The sequence below is a fragment of the Somniosus microcephalus genome, chromosome 9, assembly GCF_052327205.1.
Source record: "Somniosus microcephalus isolate GS21.2 chromosome 9, FLI_Smic_1.0, whole genome shotgun sequence".
Lineage (NCBI taxonomy): Eukaryota > Metazoa > Chordata > Chondrichthyes > Squaliformes > Somniosidae > Somniosus > Somniosus microcephalus.
The window spans coordinates 115,308,451-115,334,921 of NC_140995.1; the positions used below are offsets into that span (position 1 = coordinate 115,308,451).

At 45.3% G+C, this 26,471-nt stretch overlaps 1 protein-coding gene across 2 annotated transcripts in view; it reads left to right on the forward strand.

The window, feature by feature from the left end:
* The first annotated feature begins 4,582 nt into the window (after positions 1–4,582).
* Positions 4,583–26,471, forward strand: part of LOC147112611 (ammonium transporter Rh type A-like) — a 53,958-nt gene continuing 32,069 nt past the window's right edge. Inside the window, exons 1-5 of one of the 2 annotated variants that reach the window (XM_085997037.1) lie at positions 4,583–4,922; positions 14,717–14,903; positions 16,049–16,199; positions 20,108–20,255; positions 23,184–23,350. In XM_085997037.1, coding sequence (XP_085853163.1) covers positions 4,748–4,922; positions 14,717–14,903; positions 16,049–16,199; positions 20,108–20,255; positions 23,184–23,350 — 828 coding nt within the window. In that variant the 5' untranslated portion in view covers positions 4,583–4,747. The remainder of the gene's footprint in view (positions 4,923–14,716; positions 14,904–16,048; positions 16,200–20,107; positions 20,256–23,183; positions 23,351–26,471) is intronic. The other variant, XM_085997038.1, reaches the window with a different exon arrangement.

Sequence of the window (26,471 nt, forward strand, 5' to 3'; positions counted from 1 at the left end):
TGTACTGGTACAGGCCTTTGTGTGTGTTTATTGTGAGATACTTTTTAGAGGTCTCCTCAACCTCCATCTGTAGATATGCCTGTGCCAAGTCAATTTTTGTGAAACGTTTTCCTCAGGATAGTGAGGCGAAAATATCTTCTATCCTCGGAAGAGGATACTGTACCATGTGAAGGACCGGGTTTACAGTCACCTTAAAGTCCCCACAGATGCGAATTTTTCTCTGTTCCTCAGAGTTATTTTTCAATGTTTTTTTCATGACTGGAACGATGGGTGTTGCCCATTCGCTCCAATCTATTTTGGATAATACGCCTGCCTTTTCCAAATTCTCCAGCTCTGCCTCGACTGCCGGACGTATTGCGTATGGCACCGGTCTTGCCTTAAAAATTTTTGGAATTGCTGCATCTTCCACTTTTATCGAGGCGGTGATGCCTTTCAAGGTTCCTAGTTTTTCTTGAAACACTTCTTTGGCGTTGGCCAAGATGTCTTTTAATCGTTCAGGTATGATGTCATCATTGTTTTTTTCCTTACTGGTCACCGTCAGTGCCTGAATGGAGTGCCAGTCTAAACGTATCTTCCTTATCCATTCACGTCCCAACAACGGTGGACCACCATCTTGTAAAATGTATAAATACAACTTTTGTATTTCTTTGCCGTTGCATACCACAGGCACCTTTATTTTTCCTTTGGGGTATACTTTCTGCCCCGTATATGTTTTTAAGATAATGGATGTGTCTTTTAGAGGTATATGCGAAAATAGCCTCTCGTAATCTCGTCGATTTATTACGGTTAGAGCTGATCCTGTATCTAGCTCCATTTTAACTGGGGACCCTGCTATTATGAGGGTAACCCAAATGGTCTGGTAATCTTCATTGGCAATTACATTATGTAATTTGAGAGAGCTTAGTCTCTTGTTCCCGGAGTCGCTATCGCTCTTCTGGTCTTTGGATCTACTGTCTGTCATCATTTGTACCTTTCTGTGCTTTTCCTTATTGATTCTCTTCCCGTTAGTGGATTTTTTATTTTCAGATCGGCATACACGTAGAATGTGTCCCATCTTTCCGCATCGCCTGCATGCTTTTTCTTTGAACCAGCAATCCCTCTGGTCATGGTTGGATCTGCCGCAGCGATAACATCTCTTGAAACCCCATGTCATTTCATGGGTGCCGAAGTCCTGTGGCCTTTGCTGTATCTTTACCGCTCCTATTGCACTGAAAGCCTTGTCCGGTGTTAAATCTTTTCCAGAAGATACCTTCTTTTGTGTTTTTACATTTAGGGGATCGCAGATGAATTTGTCTTGCAGAGAATCTGCCAGTCCTGCCTCGAATTGGCAGTGTAGGGTATCAACAATCTCCTCAAAATTCTTGTCCATCGGTTCGGCTGGAGTGATTAAGTTGCGTAACAGCTTGTATGTTTCTGCGCCCATTAGATCCAGAAGCACTGAAGCTTTTTTTTCATCTTCTATTCCATTTGCGGTGCAAAACACCTCCACTCTTTCTACATATGTGGTCCAATCCTCTATCTTGTTATCAAAAACATCAATATTGCCAAAGTTAGGCTCTGTTTCGTTATCAAAAGCATCAATATTGCCAGAGTTAGGCATTTCAAAAAAAATATGGCTCTTCCCGCGCTTTTTTTTTCTCTCTGTAGCAACGATATGGTGCTTCCTGCGCTTTCCCGCCGCTGCTACCGATAACAATGCTGTCTTACTGTGGTTTCCGTTTATTCACTGTTGGAGACTCGTTCCCGACGGAGGTCTAAATGCTGACCTGCTTGCCGCGCCGGCCGTCTCCCGAGTGCACCCTCCCAGTCCGTTATTGCTTGCCTCCGATTTCGCTGCCTGTCTCAGTTGTAAAGCCCGCCGCTGGAGCCTAGGAAGGATTAGCGCAGTACCTACCACCAGCTTGGCCAGCTGGTGAAACCACAGTTTCTATTACTTCCTTGAGTCTTCTGGACGCTGGAGGAATCGATGTCCTTGAGGTGCTGCCGAATTGCAGGTAAGTCCGTTTCCACTTCGTCGCCACTGTAGTGTCCGTGTGTAGATAAAGACACTGAAGACAGGAGTTGGTTCATAGGTATTTACTAAGCAAGTCTGGGGGGGGGTTCTAAAGGATATACACAATACACCGGCTTATATAGCCCAAGTGGCAATTACCGGCATTACGCACACCTGGGGCTCTTAAAGGCACATACACCACAATTGCTCTTAAAGGCACATACACCACAGTAAGCAAGGTGCCTCTACATCTGCTGAAGCCACAGGAGAAGCACGCGTAAGAGAAAGTTAACACACAAATCGTCACAAGGGTAGTGACTTGGGTGTTTTCATCTCATACAAAGTAACGTTTGTCATCGTGATTATAAATGTATTATAGAAAAGCGATGGCAAAGATTCAAAGAGTTGGCCTATGTGTGCTCAGAAATGGAAGTTGCATAGTGAGGGATCAGGGCACCTTTCATCTGTAATGATGGTGGTGAGAGTGTAGTAACCCACAGTTTATTGTACAGATGCTGTATGGTGCGTTAAGAAGGTCGGCCAGACATTCATTTCCATGTGCCAGCCATATGTGGTGGATGCGTAAAATTACACGAATCTGGCATAGATTAATGCATCCCTTACCTCACGGCCAGCAATGTGCTCATGTGCTGGTAGAACTGGCACATCTGCCTCCACAAGTCGTCCCTCATCTGCCACCTCCTCCTCCTCCTCCTCTTCTGAGGAGGCTGTGCACTAAGCCACTTGTTCCTCAGGCAGCGATAAGCCATGCTGCTGTGCAATTTTGTGCAGTGCACAGCAGACCACGATGATTCTGGAGACCCTGGCACGTGCGTACTGTAGGGCTCCACCAGATCTGTCGAGGCATCTTGCATTTTGAGCAAGCCGATGGTTTGCTCTATGATGCTTCTGGTGGAAATGTGGTTCACATTATAGTTCTCCTCAGCTTCGTTTGATGGCCTTCTCATTGGTGTCATGAGCCACTTTTTCAGGGGATAGCCCTTGTCTCCAAGTAGCCATCCGGAAAGTTGGGTTGACGGATTGAACAGCTGAGGCACAGTAGACTGCCGCAGGATGAACGAGTCATGGTAACTGCCAGGGAACTTGGCACAAACATGCATAATGTTCTTCCTGTGGTTACACACCAGCTGGACGTTAATGGAGTGGAAGCTCTTGCGGTTGACAAATACAGCTGGGTTGTGATGGGGTGCCCTAATGGCCACGTGTGTGCAGTCTACGACGCCCTGCACCCTTGGGAAGCTTGCCATATTGGCAAACCCAACATCATGCGCAGTTACACTTGCTTCATCTGTGGAGAAGTGGATGTAACTGTGCGGCTTTGCAAAGAGGGCTTAGGTAACCTGCGATTTACCTCAGAGGCAATTTGATTGACGACTATAAAATAATAAAGATTAGATTGCATGCAGACTGACAAATTATTTTTACATAGAATTACATAGAATGTACAGCACAGAAACAGGCCATTCGGCCCAACTGGTCCATGCCAGTGTTAATACTACACACGAGCTTCCTCCCACCCCTCTTCATCCAACTCTATCAGCTTAATGTTCTATTCCTTTCTCCCTCATGTGTTCATCTAGCTTTCTCTTAAATGCATCTATCTTATTCCCCTCAATGACACTTGTGGTAGCGAGTTCCACATTCTAACCACTCTCTGGGTAAAGAAGCTCCTTATGAATTCCCTATTAGATTTATTGGTGATTAGATAATTATTAAGATAATTAGATAAGCTGAGGGGTCATGCGTATAAATTATGTAAGGGAAGAAAAAAGTTAGATGTTAGGTGGTTCTTCTTTACCCAGAGAATTGTAGAGCTATGAAAGAAGTTGCCAGCTTGTGTGGGGAGTGCTGATTCACTATCTACCTTCAAAACAGAGCTGGACTGGTTCTTGGCTGGGACAGAAATTGCATCATATAAGAGGTAGCTTCAAAATAATGTAGGTCATGGTCAATGTGGTCTCCTGGACTTTTGATCACCAAGAGGGATTGGAGAGGAATTTTGCAGATTTTTCCTCCCTAATTGGCCTTGGGTTTTTAACTGTTCTTTGCCTCTCCCAGATGATTGCATGGCGTGTAGGGGGTAAAGAGTCTCTAGATGTGATGCACAAGGCATCACAACTATATCGGACCGGCTAGATGGACCAGCTGGTCCTTTTCTGTCTGACGTTTTCATATGGTCATATATTCAAAAATAGTTCATTGGCTGTAAAGTGTTTTGGGACATGCGGAGGACGGGAAAGGTGCTATATAAGTACAAGTGCTTTCTTTCTTTTTGATCTGCTTATACAATTTCTAGTCTCTTTTTGCATTTATAATGACTTGATTTGGACTTTTACACTCATTATCCAGAAGAAATTTGTAAGCAAAGGACATGAAGCCAATATTATTTCCTTGGTTTTTTTTAGAAACGTATTCTTGGCAAAGAGTAGAGTCAGGCAGTTTCTCATATACTGCTTTTTGACACATTCATGACATTTCCTGAGAGCTCAACCTTATTCAATAGAAAGTTAGAGGAGTAACAGTGTTTCTCAGCAAAAGTTTTACAAAACTGAAATACCTAACAAAGGAGATACTGCTATTTGAACATTTGCCAATTGATCCCACCCTTTTACGGTGGGTGTGAACTACCAACCAGTTTTATTCCCCTGTCATTGGCTTCCAGTCCCTAAAAAACACATTTAAACTCAAGCAGTATATCTCAGAAAGTTTGTTCAGACAAAGATAAGCTGTGAGATGCCTGCATCCTACTCTACCAATATGCGTTTGAAATTTCCTATACTAGCTATAACACTGGAAGCTGTGATCATTATTTTATATGGAATTTTTATTACATATGATGATGGAGCTAATTCTGAACTTGCTCATAAAAACACTACCGAACCAGACCTGTTCTACAAAATATACCCAAGTGAGTATCCCTAAAGTGGACACATAGATAGCTAAGTTTATTTTGTTATTTAGTGGTGTGTGATTTAAAAAAATTTTTTTAGTGTTATTTGCTTTCCAATAACATGATGATTAAATCCTTAAAAGCCTGAAGCTATTGTATTTGTTTTTCTATGAAGTGTGTTTTTTAAAGTATAATTTGTGCATGTGTTTATATATTTCCTTTTTTTTAAATGTCCTTTCAAAAAAAAACAGTCAATTTCTATGGCAAGATATAAGAAGATATAAAAAGATAAAATGGGATTGTTTGCTTTGGAATTGTTTAAAATCTTCCCCTCTGTAATACATTGATAATGTGTTTATTAATCTGCACAAACTAGACTATTTATATATTTTAATTCTTTATATTACATTCTATGAATTTATGGGGTACAGTTATAAAAGAGAATGGAATAAAAGGATTTGGAAGAAAATTGTTTCATAATGGAACTGACCTGGCTATGTATGCTGTATTCAAAGTGCTGTCAAGACATTGTGCTTCATAAAATGGAAGATTGCAGCGTGTTTAGGGCATTGCAGAGTTGGGCATTTGATTTTTATTATTGGGTCTTTGTTGTTAAAAAGACATTGGTTTACTTCCTCAGCTTCTTTCTTAAAATTTTTACCTAAAACTCATTGCAAATGTGGGTTAAGTTTCATCTGTAACTGTATGTAAAATGGGTAGTTGTGTGAAAATGTTCATGGCAAAATATCTAGTGGAGCCTCACCTAATATGAGAAGGCATAATTCCGCAAGAATAATCCAAATCCTAATTAAATTTTGTAAGATTCACTTTTTAAGTCATTTGCAAATTGCTGTTAATTTCCAGAAATACTTTATTTACAAGTTAGAGATAAAAATTAAAAATGTCAAATGTTGAAAATAGCCAAGCATCTGTCAGCATCTGAAAAAGTACGTACAACTGAAACGTTAACCTACTTTTTCCCATTCCAGATGCTGATGGACCCATTATGTATTTCCAGCACCTTCTGTTTTCATTGTTTTGCACACAAATGTTCTGTTTCTGTAATTGTATATAAAACAAAACTAGAGCTTAGCCTAAAATGCAAAAAAAATGTTCCCTGCTAGTATATTTTTTAGTGCTAATTGTCCAATTATGATTCAGTTCAGTGAAGCGGATCAGCTGCCCATTGTAGAAGCCACCCAATTTTCAACTGATTTCAATGGAATAAAAATTGAGCAGGTCATACAACGGGCGGGCAATCCACTAAGTTACCACGCTGTCAGTGAAGTTAAAAATTACCCCCACTATCTCTATCTGTGCTGTTGTGTGTGCGTATGTGTCTGTATTTTTGTGTGTAAATATGATAAGGCACAGGCAAGGATATGTGATAGGCAGTAAGATATTGAAATAAACTATGAGAGCGAAGCGCAAACAATTTATCAGCATTATTCAAAGACCTTAGGATGTTATATCATTGCAATACTCTCTGATGTTCTATTATTTATAATATATACAGCTGAAGTTGTGGGTGAGTTTTCTAGCCTGTGCCCCCTGCCATAGTAGACTGTGATAGACAGCAAGTCATATGATTTGAACTGGTTCTACTGTACTGCATGATATGAATAGCAATTACATTGAATTTTATTTAATTGCATGTAACAGGGGAAGCTATGCTCCGCATATGCTATATCTTAATATAAGGTAGAACAAAGGAAGGTGTAACAGGACATTGCAACCCTTTTCTTAGTATAATGACCTTAATATAGCGAGTTTACATGGGGCTGACAGGATATAGATGCATTCATCAAAATCCTTAGTTTTTTCTCCATTCTTTCATACCTATATACATAGATGTCCCAAAGTGAATGGAAATGACACATATGCAGTGTGACTTATAGATTCCAACTGCTGACCAGCAGAAAAATCATTTGCAACTTTTACATTAATGTGACCAAAGCGCTGGATTTTATGGCTGTTCTCAATTTGGACAAATTCACCTGGGCAAGGTTCATTTTCCACACCATAAATTGCTGTATATTAAATTCATACCAGATTAAACCAATCTTAAACCGTGTATATTTTACCATGAATAAAAGAAAACAGACCTTCAGTAACCCAATTCTGATGGATTACTCCCAAAGTTTTAATCCATCTTTCTCTTTCTGATACTCCTCAACCTGTTGTGCATTTCTAGCATCTTGTATATTTATTCATCAAGATTCGGGGGTGGCTTCCTCACATCAGAATTCAATGACAAATTCTAGTGTCAGGCGAAAGTCTGTAAAATGTGTGATCACAGCTGTCTCCAGGATAAAGAGAATGCCATTGGCAGTGTGAGCAAATTTATCTGAAGATAACTCTAAATCTCTGATAGTGTGTAACTGCAATGAGCAGCCCATGGAATTTCAGGCAGCTGAGTTTTAAATATTAATATGCAGGGTTGTGCAAAACCCAAGTTAAACATCGATCTCAGACTTATACTTTCCAGCCAAACCCCTCTATGTACTGGATTGCTGCAACAATGATTACATAAATTGCGCCTCTAGGTTTGCGCACTATGAAATCATACTTAATGTTATATCTGTTAATGTAACATACTTAGTTATTTAATTCTCAGGTAAAAATATATGTAGAGTAGAAAATAGGTTTCCTGGTATTGGGGAGGGGGCGGGAGGAGCTTTTAAAACTTTGCCATGGCCCAAAGACAGCTGTTAAATAAATGTAATATGATTCTTGCGAAATATATATTCATGGCATGAAGGACAAACCAAACTATTTTGTTGGACTTAAATTATTGCAATAGTATCCTGTTCTATATAAAGGATTAGATTAACCTGCAGAGATTATGTCAGAGCGCCCTCTTGTGGGCTAATTAGTATGAAGCAGTCAGTTACATCTTTTACAAAATTAATCAGTAGATCTGTAGAAAAGTATTGCAACTCTTAAAGTTCAATTCTGTTAAGCATTAATACCCTTTGCATAGGCATGGTCAGCATTCAGTTAGCATTCTTAGTAAGTTTTCATATTTGTGACAGCAAAAATGGCCTCAAAGAACTGTGACAATACATAGCAGGACAGAAACCATGCTATTTCCTTTGCAATTCATTGGTCTAGAAATTCGATTAAGCCCAAAAACGGGTGGTGCCACCATGGGCCAAGGTTTATGGCCACCAGTAAAAAGAGCGCAGACAGCTCCGTTATTTTGGTGCTGCCTGCTGATTTAAATTGGCGCAGCACAGAACCTCTTGTGCTACGCGCTCTTTCAGGAGGAAAGATCAGCAGGCGGTCGGGTCTAATTTATCTGTGCGGCGCTATCAGGAAATCGCGATTTATTAAAGTGAAGTGCAATGTTTCTGGTTATGCTTGTAGTTTGAAAGAGAGGGTAAGCAAGATAAATCAGATCCTAAAAATACACTAATGTCATATTTTAAAGAATGCAACCAATATTTCCCATTCTACTCCCTAGAATACAAATAAAAGCAACCTATTCTTTTAATACACATACATAGTGAATAAGCTTTGTTATTACAGAGGCTTTTCGCTGTAAGTCTTTTTAGGAGTATGTATCTCTAGAAAGTACCCAGATAAGCATTTTGAAAGGACAATGGTGTACTGGAATTGGGAGATTTGTTTGCAATACTAAAAGTCAGAGCCGGCATTGGTGATCCATGATTCCTCCCTGAATAGACCAAGAGATGTGAAAAGTTTACTTGATAGCCTGATCACCAGAATATCAATATGAGTAAATACAGATGTAGAAATTCCTTCAGAAACAGGAAAAAGTTGGGTCTCCTTTAATTGAGAATGTAATAAGCACACACCTGTTACTTCAGAGGAACAGGATGGATATTCAATACGGACATTTGTAACAATAACAGTAAACATTTACAAAGACCAAATACCATTTCATTTCCAGTTTACTGACACAACTGCAAGCTTTAATAAGATTTGAAAATCTGGTGTACAAATGTACGTTTTGCGTTACACAACTGACCGACAGTAATGGACCAGGCCTTTAGATGCAGTACAAGTACCCCAGACTTTTTGTAACCATACACATTATGTGCCAGAACTCACTGACATGCTCCGGTTGAGTGCTACCATGTAACCGGTATAGAACAGGCATTCAATCTGCCCATGTGTTTCTGCAGCAATGACCATGAGCCATCTCACTGGACTGGACCTACTCTACATAGTTATTGAAGACTTTGGCGGAGATAGATCTCCGCCGCTTTCTCCAGGGTCTACATGCTGCCAACGGCTGCATGCACGGACGTGCTTTGGAGAGAGCGGTAAAAGGAGCAGCGACATCTAAAATCACTCAGCGTGCGTCAATTCAGCGTTGCACACCGATTGACGGCACTTCATCATTAAATTATTTGAGGCGAGCGCAGGCAACAGCAGCGCTGAAATCCGGCCCAATATGGCGGCCGCCGCGTTCCACGCCGGAAGTGGGCGGAAGCAAGGGGGCCGCCATTTGTTCTTTAAAACCGGCCTTAACAGCTGGCGCTAAAGGTTCCAATTTCTAGACCAGTGAGTAATAGTAAAGTGTTCTGCATATGTGCGCATTCAGTACTACTTCGCAATTTCCTCCTGTTCTTCCAGTGCTGACATGCACAAGCAAATTGTTTGTTTTAAGTGTTACCTTGAGCTGCTAACTCACATTTGACATGCTGCATTGAATTCAGAGACTCAATAAGATCATTGTGCATTACTGCCAATTCTTTTACTTTTTTTTGCTCATCAAGATGAAGTTATCAGCACTGGGAATAGAATACTTTCCATTTCAGTGTCAACATGAGCTTCAAGGACTCCGAGATCATATACAGCAATTTAAATGGAGAGTAAAGCTCCTTCCTACTTAACCGACTCTCAGAAGAGTTCCCTCTGTTGCACAGGAAACCCCATTCAGACAGGAGGGTCTGAGAGAGCCTGGCAGCAAGCCTAAGAGGATCCCAAAAGGTAAGTAGTAATCTGTTTCCAGATTATCCATTGGATCTTAGGGCCTTGGTGCTTTCTTGCTGCGGCTCCCTGACAGCAGCCAGAATACCCTGAGGCCAACGGCCAGGAAAGCAGCTACAGGTCTCTTGGGCTTGGACAGGTGCAATGCGGTTTGAGTGGGAGTCAGGAAAATCGGCCCCTACATTTCTTAATAGTGTTTAAGATAAGCATTATGGTAATAATAAGACATTGTAGGAATCTGCAGATTCCTATCTAAATCACTGAGGTCGAGTCAAGTCAGTAAATTAACCGAATTTAATTAAACTGCAGAACAAAACAAAAACATGCAGGAGCAACAGCAAACAGGTCTATACAGTAACTTGTTCCACGAGGTCTGAACCCAGAACCTCCCACCTCTGACGTCATGACGTCATCACGTTTCCTGCCACTCGGGGCACCACGTGACCAACGTGATGACGTCATCGCGCTGTTTCAGGGTTTTTACAGAAAGCTTGTTTACACTCGGCAAACGGACATAGGTGCTGTAACATTGCTTTAAAGACAGTTATTCATTTGTACAGGAGTTCATTGGTGGTTTTACCACATGCACCCCCCCAGAAGTGTCTTTAATCATCAAAGTCAATCGCAGAGGAGGTCGGACAATCCTGTTGGAGCGACTCTGATATTCCCGGAGAGGAATGGATGGCGCAGGAGAGGAGCCGGGCCGCGGTGCCAATGGGCCAGGCGTAGCGGCCGCGGGCGGTCGCCCACGATGTGGCGGCTGCGCCGTTTCGACTGGCTGGCCGAGGTCCAGGTGTGCAGCCTTGAGGCGGTCCACGGAAATGTAGTCGGGCGTCCCGCCGACGTCTACCAGAAAACTCTTGGCGCCCGCCTTCAGTACCCAGAAGGGGCCCGTGTATGGAGGCATGAGGGGACTACGGTGGGCATCATGCCGCACAAAAACAAATTTAGCCCTCATGAGCGTTGGCGGAACATGTGACGCAGGCAGTCCATGCTGTGAAGTCAGAACAGGCCGGAAAGCGTGCGCCGCAGCTCGGTGAGCCTCCAGCTGTTCAGTGGCGGACCACGGACGCGTCGGCGATGGGAGAAACTCACCGGGGACCCTGAGCGGCTGGCCGTAGACCAGTTCGGCGGCCGATGCCTGCAGGTCCTCTTTAGGCGCCGTGCGCAACCCGAGCATTACCCATGGCAACTTATCCATCCATGCGGTCCCTTGGAGGGTAGCCCATAGCGATGCCTTCAGAGAACGATGGAAGTGTTCGCATAACCCATTGGCCTGCGGGTGGTAAGCCGTGGTGCGATGGAGCTTGGCGCCCAATGCTGAAGCCACGGCATTCCACAAAGCAGAGGAGAACTGCGGCCCGCGGTCTGATGAAATGTCCGACGGCACGCCGAAACGGGCAACCCAGGATGAAAGAAAAGCCCGGGCGACGTCTGCGGAGGTGGTGGACGTCAACGGAATGGCCTCCGGCCATCTGGTGGTACGGTCGACGATCGTCAGCAGATGCGTGAACCCTTGTGACGGTGGTAGTGGGCCCACGAGGTCGATATGAACATGGTCGAATCGCCGCTCCGGTACCTCGAAAACGGCGACAGGAGCTTTAACGTGGCGCTGCACCTTCGCTCTCTGGCACACAACACAGGTGTTGGCCCAGTCGCGCACATCTTTTCTCATTCCCCTCCAGACAAACTTGGATGCTAACAACTTCTGTGAAGCCCGCACACCCGGGTGGGCGAGGTTGTGCATGATATTGAAGACTTTCCTGCGCAGGATGACGGAACGATTGGGCGTGGGTCTCCCAGGGAGACATCGCAGAGCAAAGATGTGCCGTCTGAGTGGAAAAGTACGTCCACTGGCCGCAGGCCGGACGAATCGGAACGGAAAGTGTGCGTCTCCGGGTCAGCCGCTTAATCGACCGCCATTAGTGAATAGTCGAGACCCAGTTGTATGGCCTGGACGGCCGCACGCGAAAGGCAGTCGGCAACCACGTTGTCCTTGCCGGCCACGTGACGGATGTCAGTGGTAAACTCGGAGATGAAAGTGAGTTGCCGTTGCTGTTGGGCCGACCACGGCTCAGTCGTCTTGGCCATGGCAAACGTCAGGGGCTTGTGATCCACGAAAGCAACGAATTGGTGTCCTTCCAATAAGAAATGAAAGTGGCGGATGGCCAGGAACAACGCCAACAGCTCTCGGTCAAATGTGCTATAGCTGCATTCGTTACTACGTAACTGGCGGCTAAAAAACACCAGCGGTTGCCATGCCCCGTCGACCCATTGCTCTTGCACAGCGCCGATGGCGTAGTCCGACACATCTGTTGTGAGTGCGATGGTGGCGCCGGGCAGCGGGTGCGCTAACATCGTCGCATTGGCGAGGGCCTCCTTTGTGTCCCCAAATGCGCAGTCCATGGCCGACGACCAGATCACCGGTTCTTTCCCCGGTTTCCCTCGGAGTGCCTCGTATAGCGGCCGCATGAGCTGGGCGGCCCGGGGGACAAAGCGATGGTAAAAGTTTACCATGCCGAGGAATTCTTGGAGCGCCTTGACGGATTGCGGCCGCGGGAACGCCGCGACGGCTGCCACTTTCGCCCTGAGTGGCAGTGCCCCTTCCGCGGTGATGCGGTGGCCCAGAAAATCGATCTGCCTCAGTCCAAATTGGCACTTGTTTGGGTTAACTATAAGGCCGTGCTCCTGGAGATGGCGGAAAAGGACGCGCAGGTGACGTAGGTGTTCTTCCTTTGGTGCGCTGGCGACGAGGATGTCATCGAGGTATACGAAAAGGAATTTAACATCCCGGAGCACCGAATCCATGAGGCGTTGGAATGCCTGCGCCGCATTTTTAAGCCCGAAAGGCATCCGTAAAAATTCAAAAAGGCCAAATGGGGTAATAACCGCCGTCTTCTGGACGTCCTGAGGGTGGACGGGCACCTGGTGGTGTCCGCGGACGAGGTCGATCTTGGAGAGCCACGGCGTGCCAGCCAAATGGGCGGAAAAATCTTGAATATACGGTATCGGGTACCGGTCTGGAGTTGTGACCTCGTTGAGGCGCCGATAATCACCACAGGGCCGCCACCCGCCGCCGGGCTTTGGCACGATGTGGAGCGGAGATGACCAGGGACTATCAGATCTGCGAACTATGCCCAACCGCTCCATAGTGGCGAATTCCGCCTTCGCGGCCTCGAGTTTACTGGCCTCCAATCGCCGAGCCCGGGCGTAAACCGGGGGGGCGGTCATCGCGATGTGGTGTTCAACACCGTGTTTGGCGGTCATCGCAGAGAAAGTGGGTCGAGTGAGCTCCGGAAATTCCTTGAGCAGCCGGGTGAACTCGTCGGGCGGCGGCTCGGTGCGGGCAACTGCGTGGGTCGCGCCGGAGCCCCGAAAACAGGGGATGGGAGCTCGTGAGGCGGCATGGATCAGGCGGCGATTATGTACGTCGACCAGTCGGTCATGCGTGCAGAAAAAATCGGCACCGAGTATTGCGAATGGTATCGTGGCAGTGATAAACTCCCAGTGGAAGAGTTGGCCACCGAGACACAACTGGATACGCCGCTTCCCATACGTACGGATGGCGCTGCCATTGGCGGCCTGTAGTGGAGAGCCGCACCGCCCAGATCGGACGTCGAGAACCGAAGCGGGGAGGATGCTGCACTGAGCGCCCGTGTTGCATAAGAAACGCCGGCCTGAAATGGAGTCGGTGATGTACAACAATTTCTCGGAATCACCAACTGTCATTGTGGAGGCGAAACCGACCTTGGGGCTTCCCTTCCGGTCGCACAATCGGTGTTGCTGCTTTCTCGGTGCCGGCGGCACGAATTTACACGGGGGTCAGCAGCATCTGGCTTTCTGACCGAAACGGGCGTGGTAGTAGCACAAGCCGGTCTGTGGAGGTGCCGAGGCAGGGTTCTTGGAGGCGGGGCACGCCGAGGTGGCACAACACCGTTGCATCACCGCGTAAATGGTGTCGGCTTCGGCCGCGAGCGCCACACCTTCCGTAACCATCGACCTGGCCAGGGCTGCTTGTACCTGCTCAGGGAGCTGGCTCAGGAACAGTTCACGAAATATAAAACACTGCGGCTCAGACCCGAGGACGGTGAGCATGTGGCTCATCAACTCGGAAGGCTTAGCATCGCCTAACCCGGGGAGTGCGAGCAAGCGTCGTGCGCGCTCCGCCTTTGTGAGACCGAATACTTGCATGAGGCGCGCCTTGAGCGTTTCGTATTTGTTCTCCACGGGCGGGGTCTCCAGCAGGCTGATAATGCGGGAAGCCATCGAACTGTCCAGTGCGGAGACCACATACAGGTAATGGGTCTGATCCAGCACTATGTTTCGCAGTTGGAACTGAGCCTCCGCTTGAACGAACCAGGAAGCTGCCTGTTGTTCCCAGAATTGAGGGAGCTTCAAACTCGCTGCATTGACATCCATCTTGTTCTTGAGCTTGCCTCCGCGAAAATCGTCCGTGAAGCTTCGGGGTCACCAATGTAGGAATCTGCGGATTCCTATCTAAATCACTGAGGTCGAGTCAAGTCAGTAAATTAACCGAATTTAATTAAACTGCAGAACAAAACAAAAACACGCAGGAGCAACAGCAAACAGGTCTATACAGTAACTTGTTCCACGAGGTCTGAACCCAGAACCTCCCACCTCTGACGTCATGACGTCATCACGTTTCCCGCCACTCGGGGCACCACGTGACCAACGTGATGACGTCATCGCGTTGTTTCAGGGTTTTTACAGAAAGCGTGTTTACACTCAGCAAATGGACATAGGTGCTGTAACATTGCTTTAAAGACAGTTATTCATTTGTACAGGAGTTCATTGGTGGTTTTACCACAACATACTTATTTCTTATTTAGGTTTCCAGGATGTACACGTAATGATCTTTGTTGGATTTGGCTTTCTGATGACTTTCTTGAAGAGATATGGGTTCAGCAGTGTTGGATTTAACTTACTCATTGCTGCTTTTGGTCTTCAGTGGGGCACACTGATGCAAGGCTGGCTGCACCATTTAGATCATGGAAAAATCAAAGTCAACATTTTCAGGTATATTTAATTTTTTTGATTGATTAATTGCTAACAGAATATATGCAATAAATCTCTAAATGTGTTTTGATCCTGATAAAGTCCATTGGATGGCTCCCCAGTGGCTCAGGTGGCAAGAGCTCTGCTTGTCATAGTACTTATCGTACATTTAAATTCATGGATGAAAATTCCTGCAGAGTTCCCTGACCTCTGCCTCTGAATTCCCAATATGAGAACTTCATAGAGGAAACACAATATTGGTAAACTCTACCCTATCATTTCAGTTTTAGTCTGTAATATGCTTAATTGGTTCCTTTCACACTTCTCAGAGGGATTAAAAAAACAGCCCAAATCAATTGTACAACTAATGCAAAATTACTTTAAAAGGAATGTACTCTCCAAAGTACAGCACAGATTAGAAGCACAGTGACATTCCCTTTATTGTCCTAACCACAGCCTCAGACGAACACCCGGTGCCACGTAAAAATATTACACTTCAATTTCCTATGCCAGTTATTCTTGTGGTTTTCTGAATGGGCGTCAATTTAGGTTGCCAGGTTATTTGCAGTTTTCTGCTGTATATGGAGCAGGATTGACCTGCAGTTAGACCAGTGTTGTCCAGTAGAAATTGCTGACTAGGCAACATTTTAACCACATGCACTAATTTTAGTAGAAAATGCCTTACATACACTCACACAATGCAGGTAAATGCACTTCACGTGTATATTTAATTCACAAACATCTCCCAAGGAAGCAAAGCACTCAACAATCAAAAACCACTCATACACACTGCTTTTGTCTTACCAACAAACGCACAAAAAGTTTAAAGTACACATGCATACACCATGTGAATATGAGTATTCAGATCACATGCCAAGCAACGGTGTCTATTATTCATTTTTATTTAATAATTAGAAATGCAATAATCCACATCTGGATTCCCAATCAGCGACAAGTGGATAATGTATTGGAACACTGCACTTGACATGGATTGGAATAGAAATAATTTGCATTCAACTGATCATAAGCTATACAGTAACAGCCAGCTAAACAATGTGTATTATAAGTTGAACAGTGACCATTGGTCGCCAATGACATTTAATAACCACTGAACTGAATTCAGAAAATAAACAATGGAAAGTGATATAAATATTATTGTTCTGTAGCTTAATTAATGCAGACTTCAGCACAGCAACCGTCCTGATTTCATTTGGAGCAATTTTGGGGACGACCAGTCCAGTCCAGCTCCTGATTATGACTCTGCTCGAGATTACGATATTTGCTGTCAATGAGCACTTGGTTACTGGCATCTTGCAGGTACGTATTCTTCACTTTTTGAGAGACCAAGGTAAAATGTCAAGAGTCACAGTGCAGGACATGAATCAGGCTGAAAAAAAGAAATTAGATAAATTGGGAAGTATTGATTAGATGTTGCAAGTTTAGATTTAAAGTTTGGATTTTAGAAGGAAGAAAAAATTGAGGGAGAGGCTGGATTTTGTGAATGGAGGCGAGTTGGAGGCGGGACAGCTGCTTGTCATGTCAATGTCCCGCCTCCATCCTCGCCTGACCATTCAGAGGGATTTTCCCCTGATTGAGCTCAGCAAGCCAATTAGGGAAGAAGTCACTCACAGATCACGTCAGCGTCAGACGTGCTATCTGTCAAGACTTCTTGAAAGAAGAAATGACAGCTCTGTGAAGCTGTCAAACACTGACATTCTCTTTAGTTTGATGAGTCTTTGTGGTGAGGACTCAACAAACATTGAAAATAAGTAAATTTCAGATGTCTGATGGATCGGAGGGCCCATCAGCCATTACCTGAAATTGACGAGGTGGATGTCCGCTCTCCCGATCCAGCGCGGCTAAAGGCTATAGAAGGAAAAAAAGGTAAGTGAACACTTTTTTAAACTAATCACTCACCTTACATACTTACCACTCCACACTTGCACCCATCACTCACCTCTACATCTTACTTCCAGGTGCCTCCGACCACCGCAGACCTCCTCCATGTCCCCTCCAACCTGACGGGGTTCTCCGAGGTCGGTAAGCCTTCACCTGTGAAGGTAAAATGGCACTAATCCTTATTTCTGCCTGTTAACTACCTGTTAACAGGCAGTTAAAAGGATTAAAAGCCTTTCCCGCCTCCAGGAGATGGGACCCGAAGCTGCACATCTTCCCGCCTCCTGGCAAAAGGGCACGGAGGCGGGATGGGGGCGGGTTTGCCATCCGCCCCTACTTTCTCCGATTTTACAGGCTGTCCCACCTCCATGCCCGCCTCCTCGGGGCTGAGAAAATCCAGCTCAAGAAGTGCCACAGTTTTGAGATCCTGAAAAAAAATGAGTTAAAGTGAGGAATTGTCAATGAGTCGTGATGTCATCACAGTGAGATGTAAGAAGGAGAAAAGGTATACAAGGGAGCTTAGAAGGAACAAGAGAGGAAAATCCTCAGAATTCATAATGAATCTGTAGAATAGCCCAGTCAGAACACCTGTGGAGCACTGTGTACAGGTCAGGATACCATAACATAAGGGACCAAACCTGTCCCTCGTGGCACTATAAGCAAAGAACTTGCATTTATATAGTGCCATTCACATCCACAGGACATCTCAAAAAGTTTCACAGGTAATTAAGTATTATTGAAGTGTCATCACTGTTGCATTGTAGGGAAATGTGGCAGCCAATATGCACACAGCAAGGTCCCACAAACAGCAGAGATAATGACCAGGACATTTTTGGGGCCTCAGTTTAATGCCTCCATTAAAACAGAGCACAGAGGAATATCAGTCAATAATGTTAGGCATTCATCTGTTATTATCAACAGTAATTTATTGACCAATGTCTCTTCAGATTTTGTTACTTCTCAGTCAGATCATCGGAGTAGGGTGTACAGTATGCCATGTAGAAAAAGCAGTACCAAGGAATTACAGGATAAACAACATTAAAAATAATATATAAACATAGGGGAAAATTTTTGAGAGTTCGCAGTTCCAATGGATGGGCAGATTGGATAATTAAAATTAATAACCAGGAAACTGAGCTGGTTGCATCTGGGCATACTGATCTCCGTGCCCGAGTCTTCAATTTGCTTTAGTTTGGATGCACAAACTTGTAAAATTTACACAACAAAATACAATTGATTTAATGCAGTACAGTTTTGAAGAGGTCACTCTAATAGAATGAAGGACAGGTTTACAGGCCAAATTTAAAAATTAATCAATATTTCATTCCAAGCATGAAAACTACTCAGATCACAGCATTGTTTTTATATCATTGGAACACTTTAAGCCATGGCTACCCTTCTGGGATTAATGCATTGCAATTTGGATACTTGTGATTTATATGGGCAAATGATATGCCTGGGTTTACATCATTTAAAAATTCCCTTTTGGTACATTTTTTAAAACTTATAAGTATTTTCTTTTATTGCAGTTTAAAATGTAATGGTTTAAATTAAGCGATGTATTTTGGTAGGAAGAATGAGAAAAAGCAATAAAAACTAAATGGTACAATTTTAAAGGGGGTGCAGGAACAGAGAGACCTTGGGGGGTGTATGTACACAAATCTTTGACAAGTTGAGAAGGCTGTTAAAAAAGCATATGGGATCCTTGGATTTATAAACAGAGGCATAGGGCTGGATTTTCATTCAGCAGGCGGGAAGGAGGCGGGACTACAACTTTCGGGTTTTAGTCCCGCCTCCATCGACGTCCGGCCAATCCACGTGAGTTTCCCTTGATTGACCTTGTTGAGCCCGCCCAGCTCGTCACAGGTGACGTCACAGACTGAAATTTCATCTGTCAAGAGGTGCTGACAGATGAAATATCAGTGTTTCACAGCTGTTTGAAGCTGTCAAACACTGACAGTCTGACTTCTAACCTGAGTCCTTCTACACAGACTCAGTTAGAGCTCTCACCGGCACTGAAAGCTGAAGGCTGTCACTTTTGACAGCTCACGGCCATTCTGCTTTCAGTGCCGGCTGAGTGATGGACTCCCGACGCCTAGAGGAAGAAAGGCTGTTAAGGTAAGTACAGGTAATTTAAACTTCTTTACACACTTTAGACACACCAAACACACTTACCTTTGCACTCATGCACCCATCACTCACCTGAACACTGACACCGCAACCCCTCCAACTCCTTCAACCCGATGGCCCGCCTGCTCTAACCTGGCGTGGTTTGGAGCCATCGGGAATCCCACACGACACCCCTCAAAATAGGGATTAGGCTAAAAACTGCCTGTTAACTACCTGTTAACAGGCAGTTAATTGGCACTAATCCCTTCCCACCTCGGGTCGGCGGGTCCCAGTGCGGGGCGGGTCCTTTGAAACTTACGTGGAGGTGGGTTTTGGGCGGGATGGTGTCGGGACCCCCGAATTCGGGATTTTAGCCCCCCGTATGCCTAAAAGCCCGCCTCATGGCACACTGAAAATCTAGGCCTTGGAGTACAAAAGCAAGGAAGTTATGCTTAACCTTTATAATCACTGGTTAGGCCCCAGCTGGAGTATTATGTCCAATTCTGGGCATCATGCTTTAGGAAGGATGTCAAGGCCTCAGAGAGGGTCCAGAGGAGATTTAATTAGATGGTACCAGGGATGCGGGACTTCAGTTATGTGGAGAGACTAGAGAAGCTGGGGTTGTTCTCCTTAGAGCAGAGAAGGTTAAGAGGAGATTTAATAGAGGTGTTCAAAATCATGAATGGTTTTGATAGAGTAAATGAGGAGAAACTGATTCCAGTGGCAGAAGGATCAGTAACCAGAGGACACAGATTTAAGGTAATTGGCTAAAAAATTAGAGGCGAGATAAGGAGAATTTTTCTACGCAGAGTTGTTGTAATCTGGAATGCACTGCCTGAAAGGTGGAATGAAATTCAGTAACTTTCAAAAGGGAATTAGACAAATATTTGAAGGGTAAAAATTTACTGGGCTATGGAGAAAGAGCAGGGGAGTGCAACTAATTGGATAGCTCTACCAAAGAGCTAGCATAGGCACGGTGGGCCAAATGGCTTCCTTTTGTGCTGTATCATTCTATGAGTCTATGAAAAATATTATGAAAAGGTGCTTGATTATATGCAAATATTTTATGCATGCGCTGAAGAAATCGCAATGACAAACACTAATAAAATTCTTAAGAGCCTATGGATGAGTTAGGTGTACAAATGCAGCTTTTCACTTGGTTAATGTAATTTGGAGTTTTATGCATTTTCAATAATCTAGATTATTTGGGTCTTTTACAGGCCAAAGATGTTGGTGCATCAATGACTATTCATGCTTTTGGTGCATACTTTGGTCTGGCTGTTAGTCGTGTCCTCTACAGGCCAGGTTTGCAAGATAGCAATGAAAACGAAGGATCTGTGTATCACTCAGATTTATTTGCTATGATTGGTAAGTAAAAATGTACAAATCACAGCAGCTGTTTTATAAAACAGTAGATGACTCCTAGAACATATGATGCACATTTTGCATTACCCAGCAAAAAGCCTATTTCTGACCTACTGTGGCCTTGCTCAACCCTATTTCTACAAGCTCCTCCAGCACTACATTCCTTCCTAACTCTGTCGCTTCGATTTTAAAATTCTCATCCTCGTGTTCAAATCCCTCCACGGCCTCATCCCTCCCGATCTCTGTAACCTCCTCCAGCCCTACAATCCTCCAAGAACTCTGCGTTCCTCCAACTCTGGCCTCTTGTGCGTCCCCCGTTTCCTTCACCCCACCTTTGGCAGCTGTGCCTTCAGCTGTCTGGGCCCTAAGCTCTGGAATTCCCTCCCTAAACCTCTCCGCCTCGCCACTCTCTCTCCTCCTTTTATGCACTCCTTAAAACCTACCTCTTTGACCAAGTGTTCGATCACTTGTTCTAATGTCACCTTCTTTGGCTCTGTGTCAATTTTTCACTCCTGTAAAGCACCTTGGAATATTTTATTACGTTAAAGGCACTACATAAATGCAAGTTGTTGTTGTTTTTGTTTATCTTTGATGACTCCAAGTGTGGTCGCAGGGGTCTATACATACTGTATTTCAAAATTCTTAAGTCTCTCTTATTACTTATTTTGTATTATATTTTTTAATTAAATGTTGTGTTCATCATGATGAGGGATACTTAAGCTGAAAAATGGAACACTTCCATTTTGGGTACCCTGTGTCATCATCTAGCAATCAAAACAACTGAAACTTAGCAGTAACATTTGCTGATACACCCATGTGCTTACCCTTGTGCATCTACTTTTGTGTCATTTTTCTTTTGCGAGTGCTTCTACAAGGTGCAACCCCTGTGGCTTCAGCAGAGGTAGTTACAGGCTGCTCACTTCCCTGCTGCGACTGCGTAGATACTTTTGGCCGACGTCCTCTGGGTTTTGGAGCCTCTGATGGCCACCCCAAAGTCTGCTCATCCTGCGACTGTGCAGGGGCAGACTTGGCCATTGCTGTCCGAGGAAGCATGTGGGGCTCTGACTGAGGGGAGAGGCAATGGAGGAGAAGTGGGAGCGCTTTGAGCAGAGCCCCCACTTCCATGTCTCCTCTCACCATCATCCCTCTCATGGGCCACCCGCACTTCCCTGCTAGCAAGGAGCTGGTGAGCGCCTTGCTGCACAGCAGTGGGGCCATGAGGGCCTAAGTATATGTTCAGATCTCTCCTTGAGAGGAGGTCTATGAGCACCTGCCATCTGTTGTTCACAGCTAGCATGTGCTCATGTGACTGGCGCATTGCTGCTCCACACAGGTGGCCATTCTTTCCATGGAAGAGCACATTGTCGCCATTGCCTGCGACATGGTGGTGCTCACGTTGGAGACGGACTCCTGCATTCTCCGAAAATTTGCAGACATCGCCACTGCAATAGTTGCCAGAGCCTCATGCAATTGTTGCTGCCCCTCCAGGATCACTCTCTTTCTCGATGGCCCCCGAGGTTCAGAGCCTGGATGCAGCTCAGCAGAGCTTGAAGCATCCTGTGCCCTCTGGCAAGGAGTTTCCACTGCTGTCCCTGTCAACACCATCCACTCTTGCCCACTTGTGAACTGTGAGACACCAGGTGACAACTCCACTCTATGGCGTAAAGGACCCACCGATGTTTGCCTATCTGCACTGGTGCTGGGTGCGCTTGGTTCTGCTGATGCTGCACCCACAGAGGCTGGAGGTTCCTCTGAGGAGTCGTCTTCCATCCTCTGGCTGGACAGTAGAGGGGGGGGTGCAGTTGATGGACCTGTGGGAGACTAAAGAGATGAATTAGAAGTGTTATAATAAGAATTGGTAACGTTACCATTATGCACATGATGACATTTCACTGACTGCTGACATGAGTCACTATATGGGTGATTGTTGTATGCCATGTGGCTGTATGAGATGTGATTCTGTCACTAGGTTGCTGGGATGTGCCGCTCTCTCCGTCTCCCACCGCCAGTGTCTCTTGAGCTCCTGAAATTCCATGAGCCGCCTCCTCTGCTGCTGTGAGATGTGCAATTACTGGAGGGCCACCTCCGGTTCTCTCCCTCTCCCTGTTGTTCTGGGCTCTCGTCTCCTGCAAGGAGGGAAAGAAGAGAAGTTTGAGTGAGAGTGATGGAATGAGTGTAAGGAATGGATGGGCTACATCTGTAGAAGGTGACTATGAGGGAGTGGGGTGAGAATGCCAAATGGCCTCCTTCTGTGGTGTTACATGCTATGATTGCATTAGGATGAGATGATTGAATCGCTTCCTGCACTGTATCCAGGTCCTCCTGACCACATCCCTGCTGTTGACCTCCTCAGCAATATCCAGCCAGACTCTCTTTGTTGCTTGTGGAGGTCTCCTTTGCCTGTCAGCGGGGAAGAGGACCTCCCTGCGTGCTCTGACAAGATTATGCAAGGAACAATCAGAGAACCGGGATACAGCCCTCTGCCTTTGACTATCCATGTTTCAAAAGTTTCAGCTCTCCTGTGGCCTCTCTTTCACACCTTCCACCCTCCTCTGGAAACCTTCAAGTGAGTTCAGTGCAAGGCTGCTTTAAATATGGGCACTGGAAACGTGTCATCGATGGTGTCATCAGACCCGCACCATTTAATAGGGCAGGGAAACGCGCATGACTCTTTCAATTGGCGCCATTTAGTGAAAGTCGCACTGAGCAGTGCGTTGCTCAGAACATCGCGTTTCAGACCCGCTATGCCACCTGCATGCACCCGGCCCGACGCAAAGGTGGAAATTCCGGCCATAGTATTTTAATATAGATTTATTAATATAGTCAGTTATTCTTCAGTCTGTAAATGTAACCAATAATTTTAAGATTTCTGTTGACTACATAAATCATTGTTTTTTTAAAGCTCTAACATATGCTCTGAATATTTTACAGGTACTCTCTTCTTATGGATGTTTTGGCCAAGCTTCAACTCTGCCATTGTTGAATCCCCCGATGGGCAGTACAGAGCCATCATCAACACCTATTACTCATTGGCTGCATGTGTGCTCACTGCTTATGCCCTCTCTAGCTTGCTTGATAAGAAAGGAAAACTGGACATGGTGAGGATGAATATTTTCATTTTTACTAATTTTATCACATTTACACTATTTTTGCACCAGGACATCATATGACTCTTCTCCAGTTAGGGCAACTTCTGATACAAGACTCCTTCAATAATTGACTCATAGAAATTATGCTTCCATTTCTATTATTGCTTGAAGTGGAACACCTCAGCTATTGATCCTAAGAGGAGTCATCCCATTCATAAACATAGTAGTTACAACAGCAAAGTAATAGGAGGAACAGTTCCCCACCAGACCCCCCACCAAGTGCTCAGAAAGTTAAATCCTAAATCCTAAACCTTGCTGTCACTCAAATCTGCTCACCATTGGATGAGTTCTGAGCGTTTCGGGCATATCATTAGTTGCATTAATCTGTTGTATTAGTCTTGCAACAGTGCAGTGCAATCTTGGGTGCCAGAATTTCCCCCTAAAAATAGGGGTGGGTTTGGAGCATGGGGGCAGTTAAATTGTTAAAAATGAGATTCCTGACCTGATCCTGCCCACTTCCGGTTTTGACAGAGGCTGGACGGGGGTTGGGCAACCAACCTGTTCCCAGGAGGCGGTATCTTAATTTAAATATTGTTATGAGGCTGGCAGTATACTTTTTCCCTTCCATTTTGAATTTAACTGCCTGTGGACGGGTTTCACACAATTCGTGAAACCCGGCAGTTAAACCGAGGTGGGGACTGCTGCATCCAGGAGGTAAGTGGCTTTATACCTACCTCGTGGATCTAGGGTCCCTGCCGAAACCACCCCCCCCCCCACGATCGGAGACGCCACCACGAGGCCTCCGATCGCATTTAGATAAGCATATCAGAGAGAAGGGAATTGAGGGTTATGCTGATCGAGTTAGATGAGGAAGGATGGGAAGAGGCTCAGGTTGAGTATAAATGCTGGCATGGACTGGTTGGGCCAAATGGCCTGTTTCTGTGCTCTATATACTATGTAAATGGTAACGCTATTCCCAGCACCGATCCCTGTTTGGACACATTTCAAGACTAGAAACAGCTAGAATACCTTACATAGCCCTGCATAGAGATACATCAAACAAACAAAAAATCAAAGAACCATAACAACAACAACTTGTATTTATATAGCACCTTTAACGTAGTAAAACGTCCCAAGGTGCTTCACTGGAGTGTTATAAAAACAAAATTTGACACAGAGTCACATAAGGAGAAATTAGGGCAGATGACCTTAAGCTTGGTTAAAGAGCTAGGTTTTTAAGGAGCATCTCCAAGGAGGAAAGAGAGTTAGAGAGGTGGAGAGGTTTAGGGAGGGAATTCCAGAGCTTAGGACCTAAGCAGCTGAAGGCAAGGCCACCCATGGTTGAGCGATTAAAATCAGGGATGCACAAGAGGCCAGAATTAGAGGAGCACAGATATCTCAGGGAGTTGTGGGGCTGGAGGATATTACAGAGATTGGGAGGGGCAAGGCCATGGAGGGATTTAAAAACAAGGATGAGAATTTTAAAAGACAAGTTTTGGATGACCTCAAGTTTATGTAGGGTAGAACGTGGGAGTCCAGCCAGGAGTGTGTTGGAATAGTCAAGTCTAGAGGGTTTCAGCAGCAGATGAGCTGTGGCGGGGCAGGTCGATGACAGGCGATGTTACAGAGGTAGAAATAGGTGGTCTTAGTTATGGCGTGGATATGTGGTCGGAAGCTCATTTCAGAATCAAATATGACAGCAAGGTTGCAAACAGTCTGGTTCAGCCTCAGACAGATGCTGGGGAGAGGGATGGAGTCGGTGGCTAAGGAACAGGGTTTTTGGTGGGGACTGAAGACAATGGCTTCGGTCTTCCCAATATTTAGTTGGAGGAAATTTCTGCTCATCCAGTACTGGATGTTGAACAAGCAGTCTGACAATTCAGAGATAGTGGTGGGGTCGAGAGAAGAGGTAGTGAGATAAAGCTGGGTGCCATCAGTGTACATGTGGAAACTGAAGCTGTGTTTTCGGATGATGTCGCCAAGGGGCAGTATGTAGGTGAGAAGTAGGAGGGGGCCACGGATAGATCCTTGGGGGGCACCAGAGGTAACAATGTGGGAGCAGAAAGAAAAGCCATTGCAGGTGATTCTCTGGCTACAATTAGATAGATAAGAATAGAACCAGGTGAGTGCAGTCCCACCCAGCTGGACGACAATAGAGAGGCATTGGAGGAGGATGCACTGGTCAACTGTGTCAAAGGCTGCAGACAGGTCGAGGAGGGATAGTTTACCACAGTCACATTCACATAGGATGTCATTTGTGACTTTGATAAGAGCCATTTCGGCACTGTGGCAGGGGCAGAAACCTGATTGGAGGGATTCAAACATGGAGTTCCGGGAAAGATGTGCACGGATTTGGGAGGCGACAACATGTTTGGGGACTTTGGAGAGGAAAGGGAGGTTGGAGATGGGGACGCTAATTTGCAAGGACGGAGGGGTCAAGGGTTGGTTTTTTGAAGAGAGGGGTGATGACGGCAGATTTGAAGGAGAGGCGGACAGTACCTGAGGAGAGAGACCCGTTAACAATGTTAGCTAACATGGGAGCCAGAAAAGGAAGTTGGGTGGTCAGCAGATTAGTAAGAATAGGATCGAGGGAACAGAAAGTGCGTCTCATGGACAAGATGAGCTTGGAGAGGGCATGAAGGGAGATCGGAGAGAAACTGGAGAAAGATGCAAGTTCAGGGATAGGGCATGGGGGAACTTTAGAGGATGTTTGGCCCGGTGGGCATAGGGAAGGAAGAGAAGTGACAGAGGCAGCTGATCAGATGGTCTCAATCTTAGAGACAAAGAAGTCTATGAGCTCCTCACAATTGTTGTTGGAGGTGAGGGTGGAGGAGACAGGGGAAAGGGGTTCAAGCAGACGAGAGCAGGACCCGATAATACTTTATGTGGTCCAGCCAGATCTGACGGTGAATGGCTAAACCAGTTGTCCACCATATCCGTTCAAGTCTGCGTCCTTTGGACTTAAGGGAGCAAAGATGAGGGCCATACCAGGGGGAAATGCCAGGTGAGAGATAGTAATGGTTCGGAGGTACTAGAAAGGCTGGCTGTACTTAAAGTAGATAAGTCACCAGGACCAGATAGGATGAATCTGTTGAGGGAAGTAAAGGTAGAAATTGAGGAGGTATTGGCC